The sequence below is a fragment of the Trichoplusia ni genome, chromosome 12 (assembly GCF_003590095.1).
Source record: "Trichoplusia ni isolate ovarian cell line Hi5 chromosome 12, tn1, whole genome shotgun sequence".
Lineage (NCBI taxonomy): Eukaryota > Metazoa > Arthropoda > Insecta > Lepidoptera > Noctuidae > Trichoplusia > Trichoplusia ni.
Genome location: NC_039489.1, coordinates 5,074,175 through 5,092,949, shown reverse-complemented (window position 1 = coordinate 5,092,949; position 18,775 = coordinate 5,074,175). Strand labels below are relative to the sequence as shown.

The 18,775-nt window shown below is 37.9% G+C and overlaps 1 protein-coding gene across 1 annotated transcript; it reads left to right on the top strand.

Annotated features, from left to right (window-relative positions):
• The first annotated feature begins 378 nt into the window (after positions 1–378).
• On the top strand, positions 379–17,377 carry LOC113499235 (structural maintenance of chromosomes protein 5). The gene is made up of 20 exons (XM_026879630.1): positions 379–564; positions 1,408–1,549; positions 2,204–2,392; positions 2,796–3,016; positions 3,658–3,904; positions 4,351–4,558; positions 5,022–5,169; positions 5,624–5,765; positions 6,456–6,658; positions 7,155–7,318; positions 7,922–8,051; positions 9,288–9,423; positions 9,969–10,175; positions 10,683–10,766; positions 11,297–11,518; positions 12,350–12,459; positions 12,898–13,015; positions 14,263–14,420; positions 15,371–15,488; positions 15,763–17,377. The coding sequence occupies exons 1-20, from the start codon at positions 494–496 to the stop codon at positions 15,892–15,894; spliced, it is 3,150 nt and encodes a 1,049-aa protein (XP_026735431.1). The 5' UTR covers positions 379–493; the 3' UTR covers positions 15,895–17,377.
• The last annotated feature ends 1,398 nt before the right edge of the window (positions 17,378–18,775 follow it).

Here is an 18,775-nt window from a genome sequence, read left to right as displayed (position 1 = left end):
CAGCAGTAATTCTTAGAACATAGACTGTAAGGGTACAATGAAGGTATTATCGCTAATAGCGATATCTTCCATATCGTATTGGGATATTATTTCTGTTATGATAGTTGTAAGTATTTAAATAAATAAATAAACCTTTGGATGGACAGGAAATTAATTACTATAGAGTACTATAGAGACAAGGTTACTTAGCACTGGGCAAAACGTAATTGTATATTTTCCCACATATATTTTTAGTTATCACAAGTTAGTCTTGTTATGTTCATTGTATCGATTTTATTTTATTCACAATTTCCTAAATATTTCTTTCCCATCACTGTACTTGTCAAAATCAATGACAGCAAGTTGACAGAATGATACAAAACATTGTTGTAGATGTAGACCAACGAATTTATGCGAACTAGGTTTTTTTTTTTATGTAATTATACTTTTGTTTGGGGTAGTAAACCATGCAATTCATTATTTAATTGAATAGTGGCGTTTCTAGAAGTGTAAAATGTCTAAAGTGAAAAACACGGAGGGTGTTAAAGCCGGCGTTATTCATAGAATAGCACTTCGAAACTTTGTGTAAGTCGCTCATATTTTTCGCGCGCTTATCTATTTTTGTTGTTATTGTGGACGTTACGGGCTTTTAATTGTAATAATTGTTTCTTATTTAACATGTTAGTAGATAGTGCTATTGAATGCTATTTAAAAAACCTGAAAAAGCTCTTCACAAGTTTATTAGCAAGAGTTAACAAGTTGTAACTTGTTGTGCGTTTCGTAATGAAAAAGCGTATTATATGAAAAAGCTAGCTAACCTTATCGACAGTGGAGCATCTCAATAAATATTGACCTTCTCAATAACTGTAATTTTTTTGGTTCATGTATTTGTGGTCAAAAATATTCAAGCTAATCTATTTATTATGTCGATTTTTTAGGTTGGGTTAAATTGAAATGGTACCTATGTTATTTTAGATTTGTGTTTAGATTTAGAAATATTCTCATCATAGTAAGAGATCATTTCAAACATAGTAAGAGTGTCCTATTAGGATATGTGTGTCTGTGTCTCTTCCAATGGAAATGATTCAAATAACTTGTGTGTAATGTCAGTTTAATCACTATCTAGGTCTATGTATTAGTAGACTAGCAAAACACTGTCAAGGTAATGAAATACGTCTGACATAAACTTTATCCCATTTGTGTAAAAGTACCGGACATCCATTCATCCATTTTTTTTGGTAAGGTGAGGGACTTCTCCTGGACACCCACTCCCTCGGGGAAGGAAATGGGTAGTGCCAGACTCTTACTGACTAAACTTGAACCGCTGTGCCATGTCATCTGCATTTTTGAGACAGTGCATGGCAATGCATTTCAATCCTTCATACACATCCATTCATTCTAACATGTTGTATTTTGGATTATTTTCAGGACATACAAGAGTGTTGAGCTTTATCCTAATCAGTCATTGAACCTGATAATAGGACCCAATGGCACTGGGAAGTCTACGTTTGTATGTGCTATCATTCTCGGGCTGTGTGGAAAGACAAGTGTCATCGGAAGGGCCAAAAAAGTAAGTTGGTATTTGAATATGTTTGGTTCCATGAGTTATTCTATACTTCCTTAATTTAGTGACTTAAAAAAATGGGTTACATCAATCTTTTTATACTAACACACATTGAATAAACAAACAAATAATATACTCCATGGTAGGTATATTTGATTTGGTAATCTTTACCGTTGTTTTACATTATTTTTAATACATACCAAGATCGACTATTGTGGGTATCTAAACAGTTTCGGTATAGTATTAAGGAAATCAATTGTGAAGAATTTTTTTTCACTAACAACATCACACCTGATATGGTAAACAAATGTGTAAAAACACCATGATTGTTTTTCCAATTCAAAAAGAAATATAAAAAATGCAAATCTTGGATCATGCGTGCAATTTCCAAATGTTTTTTACATTTCATTTTTTTTCTAATGTTTTTTGTGCATTATACTTACTTACTTAGATAACACAAAAATCCATTTGTGATTTGAAGTGAATTGTCTGGGCATTATTTATCTGTAATGTATACAAATATAAAAGTATGTTTATCAGTGGTCTAGTTCTGATAATACAAGCTTTGCTGTTTGAGACTAGATGGCGTTGTGTTAAAGTGGTGGAACATTGAAAAACAAAAAAATCAATTCACATTTATTTATTCATTTTCCATTTCAGATATCAGAATATGTTAGAAGCGGATGTGAGGAGGCCACCATAGAGATAGAGTTGTACCAGCAGGATGGCAGGCAGAATGTGATCATAACGAGGACCTTCACACTGGCAGGCACCAGCACCTGGTGTATAGACCATAAGACGGTCAAGGAGAAGCAAGTGCAAGAACTTATAGCATCGCTTAATATTCAGGTTAGTCATTTATTTAGTTAAGTATGGATTAAAGTAAATATTGTGTTGAGTATGGATGTACATTGATATAGGGGAAGAGGATGACCTAGGAAACAATGGATGGATTGTGTAAAAGACGATATGTCAAAGTGAAGGGTGTTTCTTCTGAGATCACGTCAGATATAGGTATGGAACTTTCCTTTCAAAAGTAAAGTATATTTTCCCATGTTTTTATACATTCCCATATTTTCCAGTTGGATTTTTGCAACTTAATTTCAAAGCTGAAATTTTTACGGTAGCTACAAACCCGATGACTTTGCAATTTACAACTATAAAAGCGGCTGGACCCATTTTGATAAAATTTTAAGGAGTGGCATTTAAAAATGTGGGTATATTTATTTTTACTTTTTTTACGACACATTAGGTAGACAATCTCTGCCAGCTCCTTCCACAAGACCGTGTCCAAGACTTCTCGAACATGGACCCACAAGAGTTACTGCGTAGTACACTGAAGGCAGTCGGGGGTCAGAGAAGCGTGAGTCAGTTGGACGAGCTGATTGAGAGCCGGACACAACAGCGGGGACTGTCCACCAAGCTGCAGAATAATGCTCAGCTCATGCAGGAACAGATACGGTTGAATGAGAGGTGAGGTTTCTTTTTAAACGACTCCCGCAGTAAGGAATTTAATCATACAAAGCAGTTTTACAAACATACAAAGAAATACAAATATAAAAATACAACAAACATGCAAAGACACATAGACTCAGAACAAGCAATGGTGCAACAGTTTACTCAATCGGTGTCGCAATTCAGTTTGACTCGCTCGCCCGTCGCGTCATCTCATGATTAAGGACTTTGGTTGGATTCGAAACTAGTCAGGCAATCCCGATAAGTACATAGATATAAATAGTTGCATCATTGCATAATATATATCCTTGTGATAGATTGTGTAAGATTTGGTTTAGTTAAATCCTTAAAGTTCGCGTCGACACCTAAACCCGTTATTAAGGAAACAAAGAGATTTTAAATCGAATACGACATCGTTTAGGCAAACGTAGTGTAAGACGCCCTGCGGCACGATGGACCGATGATTTGAAGAAGGTGGCTGGCAGCGGATAGAAGCGGGCTGTGCCTAGGACCGGGATGGTTGGCGCTCTTTGGGGGAGGCCTACGTTCAGCAGTGGACGGCGATAGGCTGAGATGAGACGACATCGTTTTGAAACCCAAAAACGGTATAATTATCTTTATCGTCAGACCTAAACTATTTTCCCACTTTCGTTTTCCAGATTAAAAGTCCAAATCGACGCAATGAAGCAGCGTCAAGACTTGGAAAAGCAAATAGACATTTGTGAGAAGAAGAAACTGTGGCTTGAATACCAAGAACTGAGAGAGAAGTTTGTAGAGTACTCAAATGATAAGAAGGAAGCGGAAAAGATTGTCAGAACACATAACAGTAAGGTGGAGCCGTTGAAGGCAGTTATAGAGAAAGTCAAAGCTGAGATCAGTGTGCTTGAGCAACAGAAGTTGGCAGCGGTGAGTGTTGTGCTATTAAAGTAGAGGTGTTGATCGGGGTAAGGCAAAATCTGTTTAATCTGTAAGTAAAGGTAAAAGAAACGTATTTTTTTTAATGATTTAAAACGCCAATATAATAAAAGTTTTTGTTTAAATCCGATTTATATATTTTTATTGTATTTGATTGCAAATATTTTCCGCTGAGCAATGCTTTCTGCGACTGGATTTTGGATGTGAAGGCTTTAAAACAAAAAACCACAATAATAGATTTGAAGATTCTCAGACGTTTTAATAATAATAACCTCATTGCTTGTCACGGCAAAAAAGCTACTCAGAATCAAAATAGCAATTATTTTTAAACGCGAGTAGAGTCACTGGATGTGTATTTTGATGTTTATAAAGGCCTACTAGAAATATAAACACTTGATTCTGATACTATGATTAAAACATAATTTTCAATTTCACAGAATAGAAAAGTATATGCTCTAAAAGACCAAGCTAACGAATCGCTGAACTCTATTCGGACTTTCGAGTTCAAGCTGAAAGAGATAGAGGGCGCCTTCCAAGACAAGTTAGAGAGACACCGGAATAGAGAGAGAGAGTTGCAGGAGGCTAAAGCTAAACTGGAGAAGTTGGTCATGGATAAGACTAAGTTAGTGGAGAAAGTTGGAGATGGTATGTAAATGACTTTAAAAATCGAGTAGTTACTAGTATTTCGATAAATAGTTACATGGTGCCACAATGACAACCTTTCTTGTAAAATAAATCATCATCGGCCTAGCCTTTTCTCAACTATGTTGGGGTCGGCTTCCAATCTAACTAGATTCAGCAAAGGACCAGTGTTTTACAAGGAGCGACTGCCTATCTGACCTCCTTAACTCAGTTACCTGGGCAACACGATGCCCCTTGGTTAGACTGGTTATCAGACGTTCAAGCTTCTGACTACCTGTAACGACTGTCAAAGATGTATGAATAACAGCCGAGACCCACAATTTAACGTGCCTTCCGAATCACGGAGGAACTCGTCATGACAAAGATGGTCACCAACCGCGTTAAGCGTAGCTTAACCTGTTATCGATTCACTTATGCAGTTATAGCTTAGCCAAATTCTTACAAAATAAATGATTATTATTTACAGACGAAAAAGTTAAAATGGAGCTAGCAGAACTACACAAGCCTATAATGAAAACGAATGCTGCGATCGACAATTTAAAGAAACAAAAACTAGAAGTACAATACGACTTAGAGAACAATGTGACGCCGCAAATACGTCAGTATCAAAATAGGTAAGACATACAAAAAACATACTTACTGCTATACATTTAAGGTCTTATTTTAAACTGGATTCAAAGTCTCTTGCAGCCCCTTATAATTGATAAGTTTGATTTCAAACCTCATAATGAAAATGCTTTCTGATTTTCCTCGGCGTCTCGTAAAATTCTTCCATTGGCAGAACTGGTACTGTCGGGTCGCGGGTTCGATCCCCACGTAGGATGTTTGTGTGATCCACGAATGCAATGCAAAAAGAAGACCGATGAAAAATTTCAACCACGGGATCGGTATGACGTCCCTTCCACCCTGTATATGTACTATTGGTGGAAACTTAATTGGCTTTAGTTGTGTTATAAACTTTTTTCATTCTTTGTTATTAGCTGTAAGTCTTCCTAATATAATAAAATAAAATAATCGGCCTTCAATCCAAGAAATAGTGTGTAGTGAATATTCTGTCTTTGCAAACAGGATACGTAAACTAGAAGATGAAGACGTCAAGCGTCTAGAAGTGCTGCGCGCTTACAGCGAGGACTGTTACAAGGCGGTGTTGTGGCTTCGGGAGAACAAGGAGCTGTTCAAGAGCCCAGTGTACGAGCCTATGATGTTGGAAGTGAGTACGAATAGTTGGCCTGTTGGTCTAGTGGTTAATGACGCTGAACGACGTTGGTTGTGGGGTTCGATGCCTAGGATAAATGTTTCTGTGATCAGCATGATCATTTGATGTCCTCAATTCGACTGTATTCTTTTTTTTTTCGCCAAAAAAAAACCACTCGGTGAAAATCTATACTTCAATACTAATATATAAAGCTGAAGAGTTTGTTTGTTTGTTTGTTTGAACGCGCTATTCTCAGGAACTACTGATTGAAAAATTCTTTTTGTGTTGAATAGACCATTCATCGAGAAAGGTTTTAGGCTATAAACCATCACGTTGCTACTAATAGGAGCGAAGATACAATGGAAAATGCGAAAAAACAGGGCAGGTATAAATCATAACTTATATCTTCTACCCACGGGGACGAAGTCGCGGGCAACAGCTAGTAGTTTGATAAAACTGTGATCATTTGACGTGAAATAGCTGTCTTTTGCTCGTATATAATATTGTATACATGGTTACTCACAAATTTATGACTAACGTTTCTTTACCTTGATATGTTGTTGTAGCAGTAACAAAAATGCGGTTCTTAAGATACAAACGGACAGACAGCGGTGTCTCAATTTGTTCCATTCCTGTGGGTACGAAACCTTAAAAAGTGCAGTGAAATAATCTTTAATAATAACACTGATTTGTGTTTCCCTACAGATAAAATTCACCGACCCAAAGTTCGCTCGCTACTTAGAATCGACAGTCGCCGGCCGTGACCTGGTCGCCTTCACCTTCGAGTCCACTCGAGACATGAACCTCTTCAGGCAGAAGGTTCGAGAACAAGGACTCAACAGGGTCAACGCGATCTGCAGCCAGGGAGGGCCTGTGGAACGACCGAGCACTGATATACAGCAATTGAGGTCAGTTGTAGGAAGATGACATGGGAAATTTACCTATTAATATATTAAAAACATGCATTTAAATTTCATCAAAATCGGTCCAGTTGTTTTGTAGTTGTAAGTTGCATTGTTATTGGGTTTGATGCTACCCTGAAAATTACAGCCTGCTGGCTTATCGGGAAGTGCCTCAAAATTGGGTTGCAAAAGTCCAACTGGAACGACAAACAAGAAAAGTGAGTGTATAAAAACGTAGGAAATAGTTAGTAGCCGATTCTCAACCCATAAGTGTATGTGCCACAATGTTAGCTACCATATTCCCCTGAAATGCCTTGACTATCTTAACAATTAATAAATGATGCAACGGTTTACTCACGCGTATTTATCGGGATTGCCCGACTAGTTTCGGACCCAACCGGAGTCATTAATCATGAGCTAAACGCGGTGGGGTCGCGAGTCGAACTATCTTATTTCAACATGTATATTAACTTTCCTCAACATAATTCTCTTTCTCACCCAGTTACCTAGGTTTCCACACGTACATAGTAGACACGCTCCTCGCTCCGGCCGCGATCGTCCGCTACCTGTGTCGCCAGTACGGCGTGCATCGGATACCCATCGGCAACGACCACACCTACAAGAACAGTGATAAAGTACCCGCGAATATTACTTACTTCTTTACAGGTTGGTAAAATAGGTTTTTTATTAAATGATGTAACGGTTTACTCACGCGTATTTATCGGGAGTGACCGACTAGTTTCGGATCCAACCGGAGTACTTAATCATGAGCTGTCCCGACGGGATCGCTCGGATCCGGTTGAGTCCGAAACTCCGAGTAAACCGTTACATCATTTAATAATGAATCAGTCTCACGATAATTATTATAAAAAAATAGGTTTTGTTTGTATAAGGTATTTGTTAAAGATAATCTGTTTAGGCAATTAGGCAGATTTTCTGAAATATATTGGATCGGAAACATATACTCTCTGACGATTAAAAAAAATTGCAATCAAAGTTGTACCAAGTCTGATAAGCAATTTTTGTTGTACTTTTAATATTTTAGCAGAGATTTAAAACTCAGTCTTTAATTTATTGAATGCCTATCATTTACGTTAGTGAAGACAGGATATGATTTTTTATTTCATACAAACATATAATTATTAATTTGGTAGTGTCACGGTAGCAATTAGACATCCTATATCATAAATTCTTTAAAATAAAACACCTTCATAGTTGAAAAAACTCACTTACCTAAACAAATCTAATTAAAATACTTATTGCCACCAGAAAACCACAGATTCACAGTTCGCGTGTCTGCATACAGTGGGGAAAAGTCAAGTTCTACAAACGAAATCCGACAAGCAAAACTATTGGCAAAATCTGTCGACGCTGAACAAGTCAACAATTATATGAAACAGTATGTATACCAACACTTTTCTAGTAATTAGGTTAGAGGTTGATAGTATAGGGACCTGTATCCCAAGAGTGAAATGGTACCCAATTACTCCTTTCGTAAACTGTTGCTGAAAAGCTTAGCTTATTTGTACAATCTTCCTACCTACAATGTTCATCACCGGCCAAACCTTTTCCCAACTATGTTGGGGTCGGCTACCAGTCTAACCGGTTTCAGCTAAATACAAGTGTTCTACAAGGAGCGACTGCCTATCTGACCTTCTCAACCCAGTTACCTGGGCAACACGATACCCCTTGGTTAGACTGGTTGTCAGACTTTTCAAGCTTCTGACTATCTGTAACGACTGTCAAAGATGTAGGAATAACAGCCGGGACCCACAATTTAACGTGCAATACGAAATACGGAGGAACTCGTCATGACAAAGATGGTCACCCATCTACGGACCACCAGCGTCAAGCATAGCTTAACCTGTGATCGATTCACTTCTGCGGTTATAGCTTAGCTTACCTACAATATTCATCTTCCTAAATCCAAGTATTTGTATGTGTGTCGTATCTAATCTATTCGTATTCTTTTCCTTAGTATGTTAATAAGTAAGTCTATATAATTTACAGTATGAATGTATAATTAGGATGATTATATTGCTAACTTTTATTCATAGGTACACCTACCTTTTGATATCTCTGCATAACCCTTTGGTTGACTGCTAGAGAATGTCTCAGGCATTAGGTCCGCCATTGTACATTTATAAACATTTTACTAAGGCTCCGCTGTTTCTACGTCAGCAGTGCCGGCGTAAGGGCCACTGACTTTTTGCTGATCCCAAGTAAAATTATATTAAAAAATTGTATAATGCACAGAGCGTAGAGCACAGTTCTGAGGGTTTGCACCAGGAGAGGCAAGAGACTCTAACTTCAGACCTTGGCGCCCCCCAGAATTTGTCGCTCTGGGCCGTCGCCCCATCACGCCCCCCCCCTAACGCCGTCACTGTATATCTGTCCACCCGTCTATCACCAGGCTAGTGATAGTAAGATAATAGTAATACAGGCGATGTATTTGTGTTACCACTCTAACAAAAAATTAATCTGATAAAAATTAAAGTTTTGCAATGAGGTTGATACGGTAAAAATATTGATGTAACCAATTTATAATGAACCATGTGTTGCGACCCTTACACGCACTTCGCCATTTTAGTCAGAAAACAAGTCAGACAACAATAACATGTTTCACTATTTTCAGATTATCAGCCTTTGAGAAAACAGCTCAAGGTCACAGAACTAAGATGCAAGAATTGGATCAAAAGCTAACCATTTTAGAAAGTAATTTGAATGAACTTAATATGCGGAGAAAGGCTATTAATGAAGGTGTTGAAAAAGTAAGTTTTCTTTCAAAATATATTTATTTTCGGGTAGAATAGAGAAAGCACTTAGAAGTACGCTTACATCGCAAATGCTGACTTAACCCTACGAGATACATCAAAATAATGTTCTACTAAATTCTAAAACAAAGTTAACAAAAAGGTCCGCGGCATAATATGTCTATCTTTTAACGCCTTTTAGCTCACTGTAATATGATATTTTCCGGTAGATATTTTTTTCTCAACAACATTTTTTTTGTCGACATTACATCGAGTACGATGCAACAATAGAATGAAATATTAATAATAAAGCGCTCTTCCTCTCTTCCATTGCACATGCCCGACAGGATCCATAATTGTTTCTAAATTTTATTTTATCTTGACCTCCTTTAATTGTACATTATGGATTGCAATAAACGATTTTGATTTGATTTGATTTGATTTGATTTGATTTGATTTGATAAATCCTGATCAAAATAAAGAACGTAAAAGAATTCTGTAGCGTATATTAGCACTCGTTCGGTCGCTAGTAAATTATAAGACTAAAAATATACATCTTCTAGGTGCGAACGATACTAGCCCAAATCCGTCTACAAAAGAAGAAGGTCCAGGACATAGAAACGGAACCGTCGTTTGACATCCAGAAAGAGAAAGAACGGACAAGAAGTAAACAGAAGGAGTGCGTATTGAAGCAGACTAGGCTTCATAGCGAGTTGAAAGAGATCGTTGGGAATCTGCATAGAGATATGGCTAAAGGTGATCTTTGGAAGGTAAGTAAAGTGCTAAAGAAAAGACTAGAAGGAGGTTTTCTGTTTGACCTGATGTATGTATGTTTGTCCGCGATTATCTCGCGTTAGGCTGAAGTAATTTGGATGCGGTTGTCTGAATATGTATTTGTTACATTCAGAAGAAGGTTTTAGTGCTTTAACCGACTCAAATAAAGGAGGTTCTGAGTTTGACCTTGTAGTATGTATGTATTTATCAATATATGTTAATTTATGTTATTACATTTAGATGTTAGACGGATAAAAGAAGTAAAAATCAAAAACATTTTTTTTTTCAATTAGGCCTTATTCAGGCTCTTTCGAAACGATAACATAGCTGCGCGCTTATAAAGAATAGAATATAATATTCTTCATTGCACACCACATGAGCACAAGATTAGAAAAAAAAATAGTAAAAAGTTAAAGTGTCATTGTTATGCAGAGAAACCGAGGAAACTCCATAAAGTCCAAAAATACGTTTATGTATATTACCATGGTATATTTTATTTTCAGACGAAGTTAGACATCCATAGGAACTCAATAGTGTCACAAGAAACTGAACTGAGAGAATTGAACAACGAGCTAAGAAATGTACAGGTAAGTTAATTATGAGATAGAATTCATTATTTAAGTAGTATCTATGTACACATAAGTTTACAGTTTTGGTGTATGGAAGTTGTCTTCCATGCAGGATTTATTAGAAGTTTATTTTATTATGGTTAGAATTTGATTCACATAAAATTTCAAGGCTGTCTTTACTTATGATGATAGAAAATATAATGAATACAAAATAGATTAAAAAAAATCTAAACACCCACGATTATAAATGTCACTCCATTAAAATTTCATCAAAATCGGTTCAGCTGATTTTATTGTTGTAAATTGCATTGTCATCGGGTTTGAAGCTTATTTGAATGCAAGCAAGAAGCAAAATTGACTTACAAAAATTCGACCGGAACGACAAACAAACAAGAAAACGTGGGAAAGTAATAGGCTTTATAGAATAACAATCATCATTATCAGCCTGTCTAGGTTCACTGCTTTACATAGGCCTCTCGCATGGCAATCGACTATCCAACTCCAATAATCATCATTCAAAAATAGTTACACCTTAATTATTTTCACAGGCAACCCTAGAAAACATAGACACGATGCTGAAACGTGTCAAAACGAATGCCAAAGAGAAACTTCTAGAAGCTAAGAAGAGTTGCAAAAACAAACTGCCTCAGGACGCCGACTTCCCTTATCGAGAGGACTTTGATGTGATACCCTCAGATATGAACAGGCTGCAGGAGTACTGCTTTGAGTTGCAGACGAGGAGGGATTGTATGCAGCAGGGTGATGAAAAGGTAATTTAATTTGAGGTACTTGGTAATCCCTACTAATATTATAAATGCGAAAGTAACTCTGTTTGTCTGTCTGTCTGTTACGCTTTCACGTCTAAACCACTGAACCGATTTTAATGTAATTTGGTACAGTATAGAGTTGACCTTGAGAAAGAACATAGGATAGTTTTTATCCCGGACTTTTGAAGAGTTCTCTTGGAAACGCTATATAACCGACATCGGCGCGGGCGAAAAACTGTTAGATATTGTCTGAAATGAAATGAAATCATTTATTCTGCAAAAAGGATATTTCATCACTTTTATGTCTTTTTTGAATATGCTGGAGTCGACATTTCCTATCTGACTACTCTGAGAAGAAATGTCGAAACAAACTCAGCGGTCGCAGTCTCTTTTAAAGTCCAAACAATTTTAAAAGCTTATAAGCTTATTTATAAACTATCTAGTCTAGACAGATTTTGCAACTTTTACACAAATCCTTCTATTCTCAAGCTAAGCAAAGCTTGTATTATGAGTACTAGATCATTGGTATATAATGCTAAATACATACTTATTACATAAATAATTATAAATTACACGCGAACATAGAACAAATCTCACAGAGCAAACAGATCGTGCTCATCACAAACACTTGTTCTGGGTGGAAATCGAAACCACGACCTCAGGAGCAGCCAGGGCCTAACCCGTAGATCAAAGAACCAGTCAGATTCATAACTTCATGTAGTAAATAATTAAACGCACGGGTAACAGTGTAGTCATCACGCGTATTACCGTTGTGGGGGATCAACGAGGGGTTCGATTCGACGAACATTCGTTCAATGTCTTTTGTATTTACAGGTGATAAGAGAATACGAAGATAGAGAAAAACTAATAGAAAGATTGAAATCTGACGTCAACTGTTCCAGTGATCTGAGTAAAACTATAGAGAAGAAAATGTTGGCTATAAGGTGAAGTATTTCCATGTCTTCTATAATAATAAGATTCGGTTATAAATACAGATACGCAAGAAGATTCACTTTGAACTTTCTTGCGGATTCTTCTCCATAAGAATGACATTTTGGAACCGTGCACCTAGAGTCAATACTGTCACGGTTTCAACTTGCCTGAAAAACTTATTTTAAATAAAAACAATTGGTTTTGATTTGGATTCGGTCTGCTTATGACCATAGCCAGTCAAACCTGATAGAAACTTTAAATGCAAGCCATGAAATGAAAAGGCATGTTCTCGTTAACTTCCCGTTTTTTGTAATTTCACAAAACGTTCTACATTAAACTTCATCTAGATTCAGTTGTTTGATCGAGTGTTTCGGCCACGGTTTCGGATAAAAATAGTATTATTATTAAATCCCTGTATTATTAAAGTTAAATTTTAACATTTTACCTAGATCAAAATGGCTGCCACCGTTAGAGAAGTTACTTCGAGAGATCGATAAGAGTTTCGGCGATATGTTCTCTAAGTTAGGGTGCGCCGGCGAGATCAAACTGGATAAAGGTAGCAGTGAGGTGAGTTAATTGTGTTTTTATTGGTATACATAAAAAACAGTTATTGGTGCTTTAAAAAAGTATGATGGTCATATTGTTTTTATTTTTTGTGTTATAAAGCTTTGTTCAACTTCGTTTTTTGGATTTTTCGCCAAAATTTTGAGCCTATGTGAAAAAAATGTCAAAACAAAAGTTGTAATCTTTTTATTACCTACAATGTTGCCATTTAACTTATTTCCTTATGACTAGGAGTTTTGCCGGACATCAGATAATAAAAAAAATTTACCCTTACATTTTTATCATATTCTCCTTCATTTTCGAAGGCTTCGGTTCTTTTTTTAGAAAGGCGTGGAATCCTTATGAACACCCGCACCCTCGGGGGAGGAAACGGGTACTGTCACACTCTTTCTGACTATACCTGAACCGCTGGGTGACGTCATCCGCGTTTTTGTGTCGGTGCATACACCGACCGCGGGCTTCCAACGGCCAGTAGTGTGGAGGCCGACGTGTAAAGAGCGTCAGCCTCCTCGCTTCATATCGGGACCACATCCATAGCACTGAATGTGGCCCCCCGCCGTGGGTAATATACTCGTCGCCCAGAACCCTAGTTAGGGCGGGAGAGTGCGCTCATGCGTCATTCAACGAAGCATGGCGGGCGCGCTGGGGTCGGCCTCCGGAATGCTGTCGCCGCACTGTGTGTCACCAGTGCGGGGATGCGTATGACACCGCACCCACTGGCCGCGTGTCCGGCCTTTACAGAGCGTGGAGTGTCTGCGCTGGGTGTATGGTAAACTACACCGAGTGACGATCGGCAGCCGGACAGCGTAGGCCATTGATCTCCTGTGAGACGGTGGGAGGTCACGTGACCTCCCTTCGGGCCACTCGACACAGGTAGTGTCCGAACCGTGTCCGGTCAGCCCTTGCGTGAGACGGTACGTCAAAACACCGTACCGCCTCTCCACACATGGTAAGAGATGTGGCTGCCTGCGCCAGGTCTCACGCTGCCCCGGCGTGGGGTCGATACCCTGAGCGCAAGCACACTTGCGTACAAATTCCAGGGCGGGGTCCCCGCCAAGGCGAGGTGAGGTGATGCCTCACATCCGACGGTGCGCTATGCCCGCTGTGCACTAAGCAGAACCGCCCTGAAAGGCTTCGGCCCTGGTTTACCTAAAATTGACAGGATCAGGCTAGAGTTAAAAGTTATAGGGGGAGGATTTGTGAAAGTATTTACTGTAATTTTATTTATTATAATTGTTATCCTACACCAGGACGACTACGACAAGTACGGCATCAGCATCCTGGTCCGCTTCCGCGAGTCGGAGCAGCTGCAGCAGCTGACGCGGCACGCGCAGTCGGGCGGCGAGCGCGCGCTGGCCACCGCGCTCTACCTGCTGGCGCTGCAGCGGCTCACCACCGTGCCCTTCAGGTGAGGTGGCCTGTGCCCAAGCGTACAACATGTCTCCAAGCGGGCGAAGACGCAAACAACAGCTAGTTAATAAATTAAATCACTGTCATATCCGATATCAACAGAAATATCCAGAGAAGTGTAATTGCATCAACAGTCCGGTCCTATTCTATAGCTATATACACCGTAATTGTTTTGTCGTCTTACAAAAACAGCCCAAGTCATGTACCCTACATTTTTTTTAGGTAAGACGACGGAATCCTCCTGGACACCCACTCCCTTGGGGGAGGAAATGGGTAGTGTCAGACTTTTACTGACGAAACCTAAACCGCTGTACGTCATTCGCGTTTTTGTGTCAGTATATGGCAATACGTTGCAAATGTTGCAATTCTTCATACATCGACCGCGGGCTTCCACAGGCCAGTAATACGGGCCGGTAAGTCACTTTCTCGTATTGTGTGGAGGCCGACGTGTAAAAAGTTCGTCCTCCTCGCCTCATATTGGGACCACATTCAAAGCACCGAATGTGGCCCCCCACCGCGGGTCCTATACTCACCTAAAATACCCCTAGGCGCGATTATAAGTTCAACGAAGAGGTACGAAGGAAAAATGATAAATCTGAAATACCCTGTTAAAAATGTTTACGTTTTAAACTGTACCCACCGCACGAGTCGAGCAGAACATTCCATCTCCATTTTTTGCGAGACATAATATTGCAAACCAATCTAGCATAGAAATACCTATTCCTTATTAGGAACGTTTACTAGTCATTGGATACGTGAACTGGGCTGCCTTTTGTAAGACGACTAAAAGAATCCGGCGTATACAGACGATATACGCCGATGGAACCGATCCCGTGGTCCAGGGGTTCTGGACATGATCATGAAAATTGCAATTTTTTATTGTATTGCAAGATCTTTAAATCAAACTAAACTTTCATTCATGAATCTAAAATTACATTTTATTTGCAGATGTGTGGATGAGATAAACCAAGGCATGGACCCTATAAACGAACGGAAGATGTTCGAGCTACTCGTCAAAGTGACCACGGAATGTGATAACGCACAGTATTTCTTATTGACGCCTAAGGTAAGAAATCTTAGATATTTTTGTATAATTCACACATTCAATGAATTTAAAGTAATTATTTTTTTATACATACGTCCTACTTATATTATAAACGTAAAATTTCGTTTTTGGATGAATGGATATTAGTTTTTCTCTCGCGCAAATATCACTGAACAGATTTGGACACAGTTTGGTTTGATATACACAAGTTAATAACCTGGAATATCACATAGAATAGTTTTTATCCTACCTATATTTTTACGATAACACTATTAACAAATTATTCCACTTCCAGCTACTCTCAAACCTGAGTTACAACGACAAAATAATGGTTCACACCATCATGAACGGTCAGAAAATCATGAAATATAACAAATGGGACCTCGACGCGTTTATACAGAAAGCAGAGAACTTTACTATGACGTGATATTAACAACTTGTATATAGCTATAGCACCTACGTATAATGTTTATGGTACGTTTTGTTTGTTTTCTACGTTGAAATAGGGTAAATGACAAAAAATATTTGTCAAAAAAATCTGTTTAATCCATCAGATACATTTCCAAGAAATATTGGATACGATTTTTTTTGGTTCATCCCGTAAACTAAAAAATGAGATACGGTGATTTAATATCTCGTGTGACGTCACTTACTAGTACGCTTTTTAATGGCAAGTGATGTTTCTAACTCCAACAACCATACATTTCATCATCTTTACTTTTTGATGATGTAATAAAATGAAAAATAAGTATTCAATATTTTTTGGAAATCTGTCGGACAGATATAACAGATTTCTATTATAAGATTTTGTTAAGTACGTCTGTTGTCCTACCTATATAGTTTTATATAACTTTCTTAAGGTAGATTTGTTATTATATTTATTAAATGTAACAGTCTCAGTTTTGGTTCTATTTTGGAGCCAAACTGGTCCTTAATCTTGAGCTGTGCGTCATTTTCGATCGTTTGTTCTATATACGGGTGTAATTTATCTATAGTCCGTGTGCATTTAAAAGTATATAAGTTATATGTTTATCAGTTGTCTAGTACTCATAGTACAAGCTTTGTTTAATTTCAGGCTGGATGGCGTTGTGTGAGTTGTTGAATACTACAGATTTTATAATTATCTACTAAAGTATAAGGTCTATGTAAATTTGTCGCGGCATTAGTAATTTCATAACTTAAAGAGTCACTGTCTATGAGGTTACATTCTTACCATGAACTTTGTTTGATGATGGACTCTGAAATTGATAATGGAAGATGTGAAACTTCTTATTGTTTAAATGAGTTCCAATGACACGCATTCACTTTCGCTGTGTCTCCTCACCCACCCCTTTTTTGGTAACGCGGGGTAATCCTCATGGACAGCCAATCTCTCGGTGGAGGAAATGGGTAGTGTCACTCTTACTGACTAAGCCTGAACCGCCGTGCAACGTCATCCGCGTTTTGATGTCTGTGTATGGCAATGCGTTCTTCGGTGTACGGCTTCCACTGCCCAGTAGTGCGGGCCGGTGGGTCACTTTCTCGTGTTGTGTGGAGGCCGACGTGTAAAGAGCGTAGGCCTCCTCGCCTCATATTGGGACCACATCCATAGCACCGAATGTAGCCCGATCTCCCCTGCCTGCCTTGAAAGTTTCACGAAACCGTGCTTTCATAACCCCTCCATGGTCGCGTTTAACGTTTCAAAACCTTGTTGGAAGTCGCGTATGAAGTTTCACTCCAATAACACAATCCTACCGAGTTGAACACCACTGCTGTTCTTTATGAATACCGTATAACTTACCATCACAGATTATACAATTACTTTCGTATACATGGAAACCAGTCACACCATATCATCATCTTAGCCTTTTCCCAACTATGTTGGGGTCGGCTTCCAGTCTAACCGGATTCAGCTAAGTACCAGTGTTTTACAAGGAACGACTGCCTATCTGGACTCCTCAACCCAGTTACCTGGGCAACACAATATCCTCCTAATATTATAAACGCGTTTCAAATGAGTTCATATCGGTCCTAATGACATTTTGATACGAAAACTATTATAATGACTGTGAATGACTAAAAAATACATATGTTACGTAATGTAAAGAGAAATTACGCTGTTATATACCTATCCATGGAAATTTTGTTGTTGTAATATTTTGATGAGTACAGAGTGAAGAGACCGCAATCGCGATTATCTTCTCATTTCAAACGCATTTTAATATTGTTATAGTTAAATCATAGTTCGGCCATATGTTATAAGTATCGGACGGACATAGCCTAGGACATGATTTGTACTTTTATTCCGTACCACTAAAAATATTGAAACTCTAAAACCCAGTAAAGTAATATTATAAAAATGGTCTAAATATATGTAGATTATTAATCCGAATATTTTAAGATCGTTGGACCGTCAGGCCATCGATATGTCAGTTCAAATTAGGTTTAAAAATGTAAATTTATTGATATAAATGTCAAAAAAAAAACAATTGTTAAATAAGCCGCCTTGTTTTATGTAGGCATTACATTGAAATTGTCTTTTCACTTCGGCAAGCACCTTGAACAATGTTGAATGTACATATATTATTTTAACTTAGGCTAAGTACATACCAAAAACACACAAGCCTAAGGAGTTTAGGATTGTTTTATCTTTTTATGAGAAATTTTGATTATCATTGTCATATCGTATTGTGTACCTTAGATGACTTTTGAGGCCTTGATAGCCATTGAGTTCCGTACCCAATGGAGAGTAACGGAACCCTAAACCCCTATTACTAAGGTGTCGCTGTGTGTTGCTAAACTGTGTCTCATGAACCTTGGCAGCTGCTAAAATTTTCACAGATTACGTATTCCTGTTACCGCTATAATAGCAAATACTAAAAATAAGGATTAAGATAAAGCAACGTTGTTGCGGTCATAAATATGTTGAGTGACCTAAATTTGTTTTTCTTTGACTTATTTGTATACAAACCTTAGTTCCAGGAGTCGCAATTGATGTTTTTTATTTGAATCTCGTGTAAATTAATAAGATTTCATATTTTTTTTAATCATTCAAAGCTTTGATGATTGATCTATTGGCACTTAAATAGTTGATTACCATGGTCTGTTTATCCCTGCATCATATTCGGCATTATGGTGCATTTGAACTTTATTAAAAAAGTTATTTCTTCGAATATATGATCTGTATATATGTATTAGAGCAGAAAAGAAAAGATATCTTCCTTTTGGCAGTAAAATGCATATTCCTACTTTTGTTTCTTAACAGAATGAATATTTGAATTTCTTCTTTGGAACCTTAACAGCTGTACAAGCAATGTATACAAAATTCT

Bases quoted from the DNA above. Each gene is read 5' to 3' on its own strand.
- LOC113499235 (XM_026879630.1), top strand. From the start codon at position 494: ATGTCTAAAGTGAAAAACACGGAGGGTGTTAAAGCCGGCGTTATTCAT. The intron at 10,767-11,296 runs GTAAGTTAATTA...TTATTTTCACAG, and splicing joins ACGAGCTAAGAAATGTACAG to GCAACCCTAGAAAACATAGA. The intron at 13,016-14,262 runs GTGAGTTAATTG...ATCCTACACCAG, and splicing joins TGGATAAAGGTAGCAGTGAG to GACGACTACGACAAGTACGG.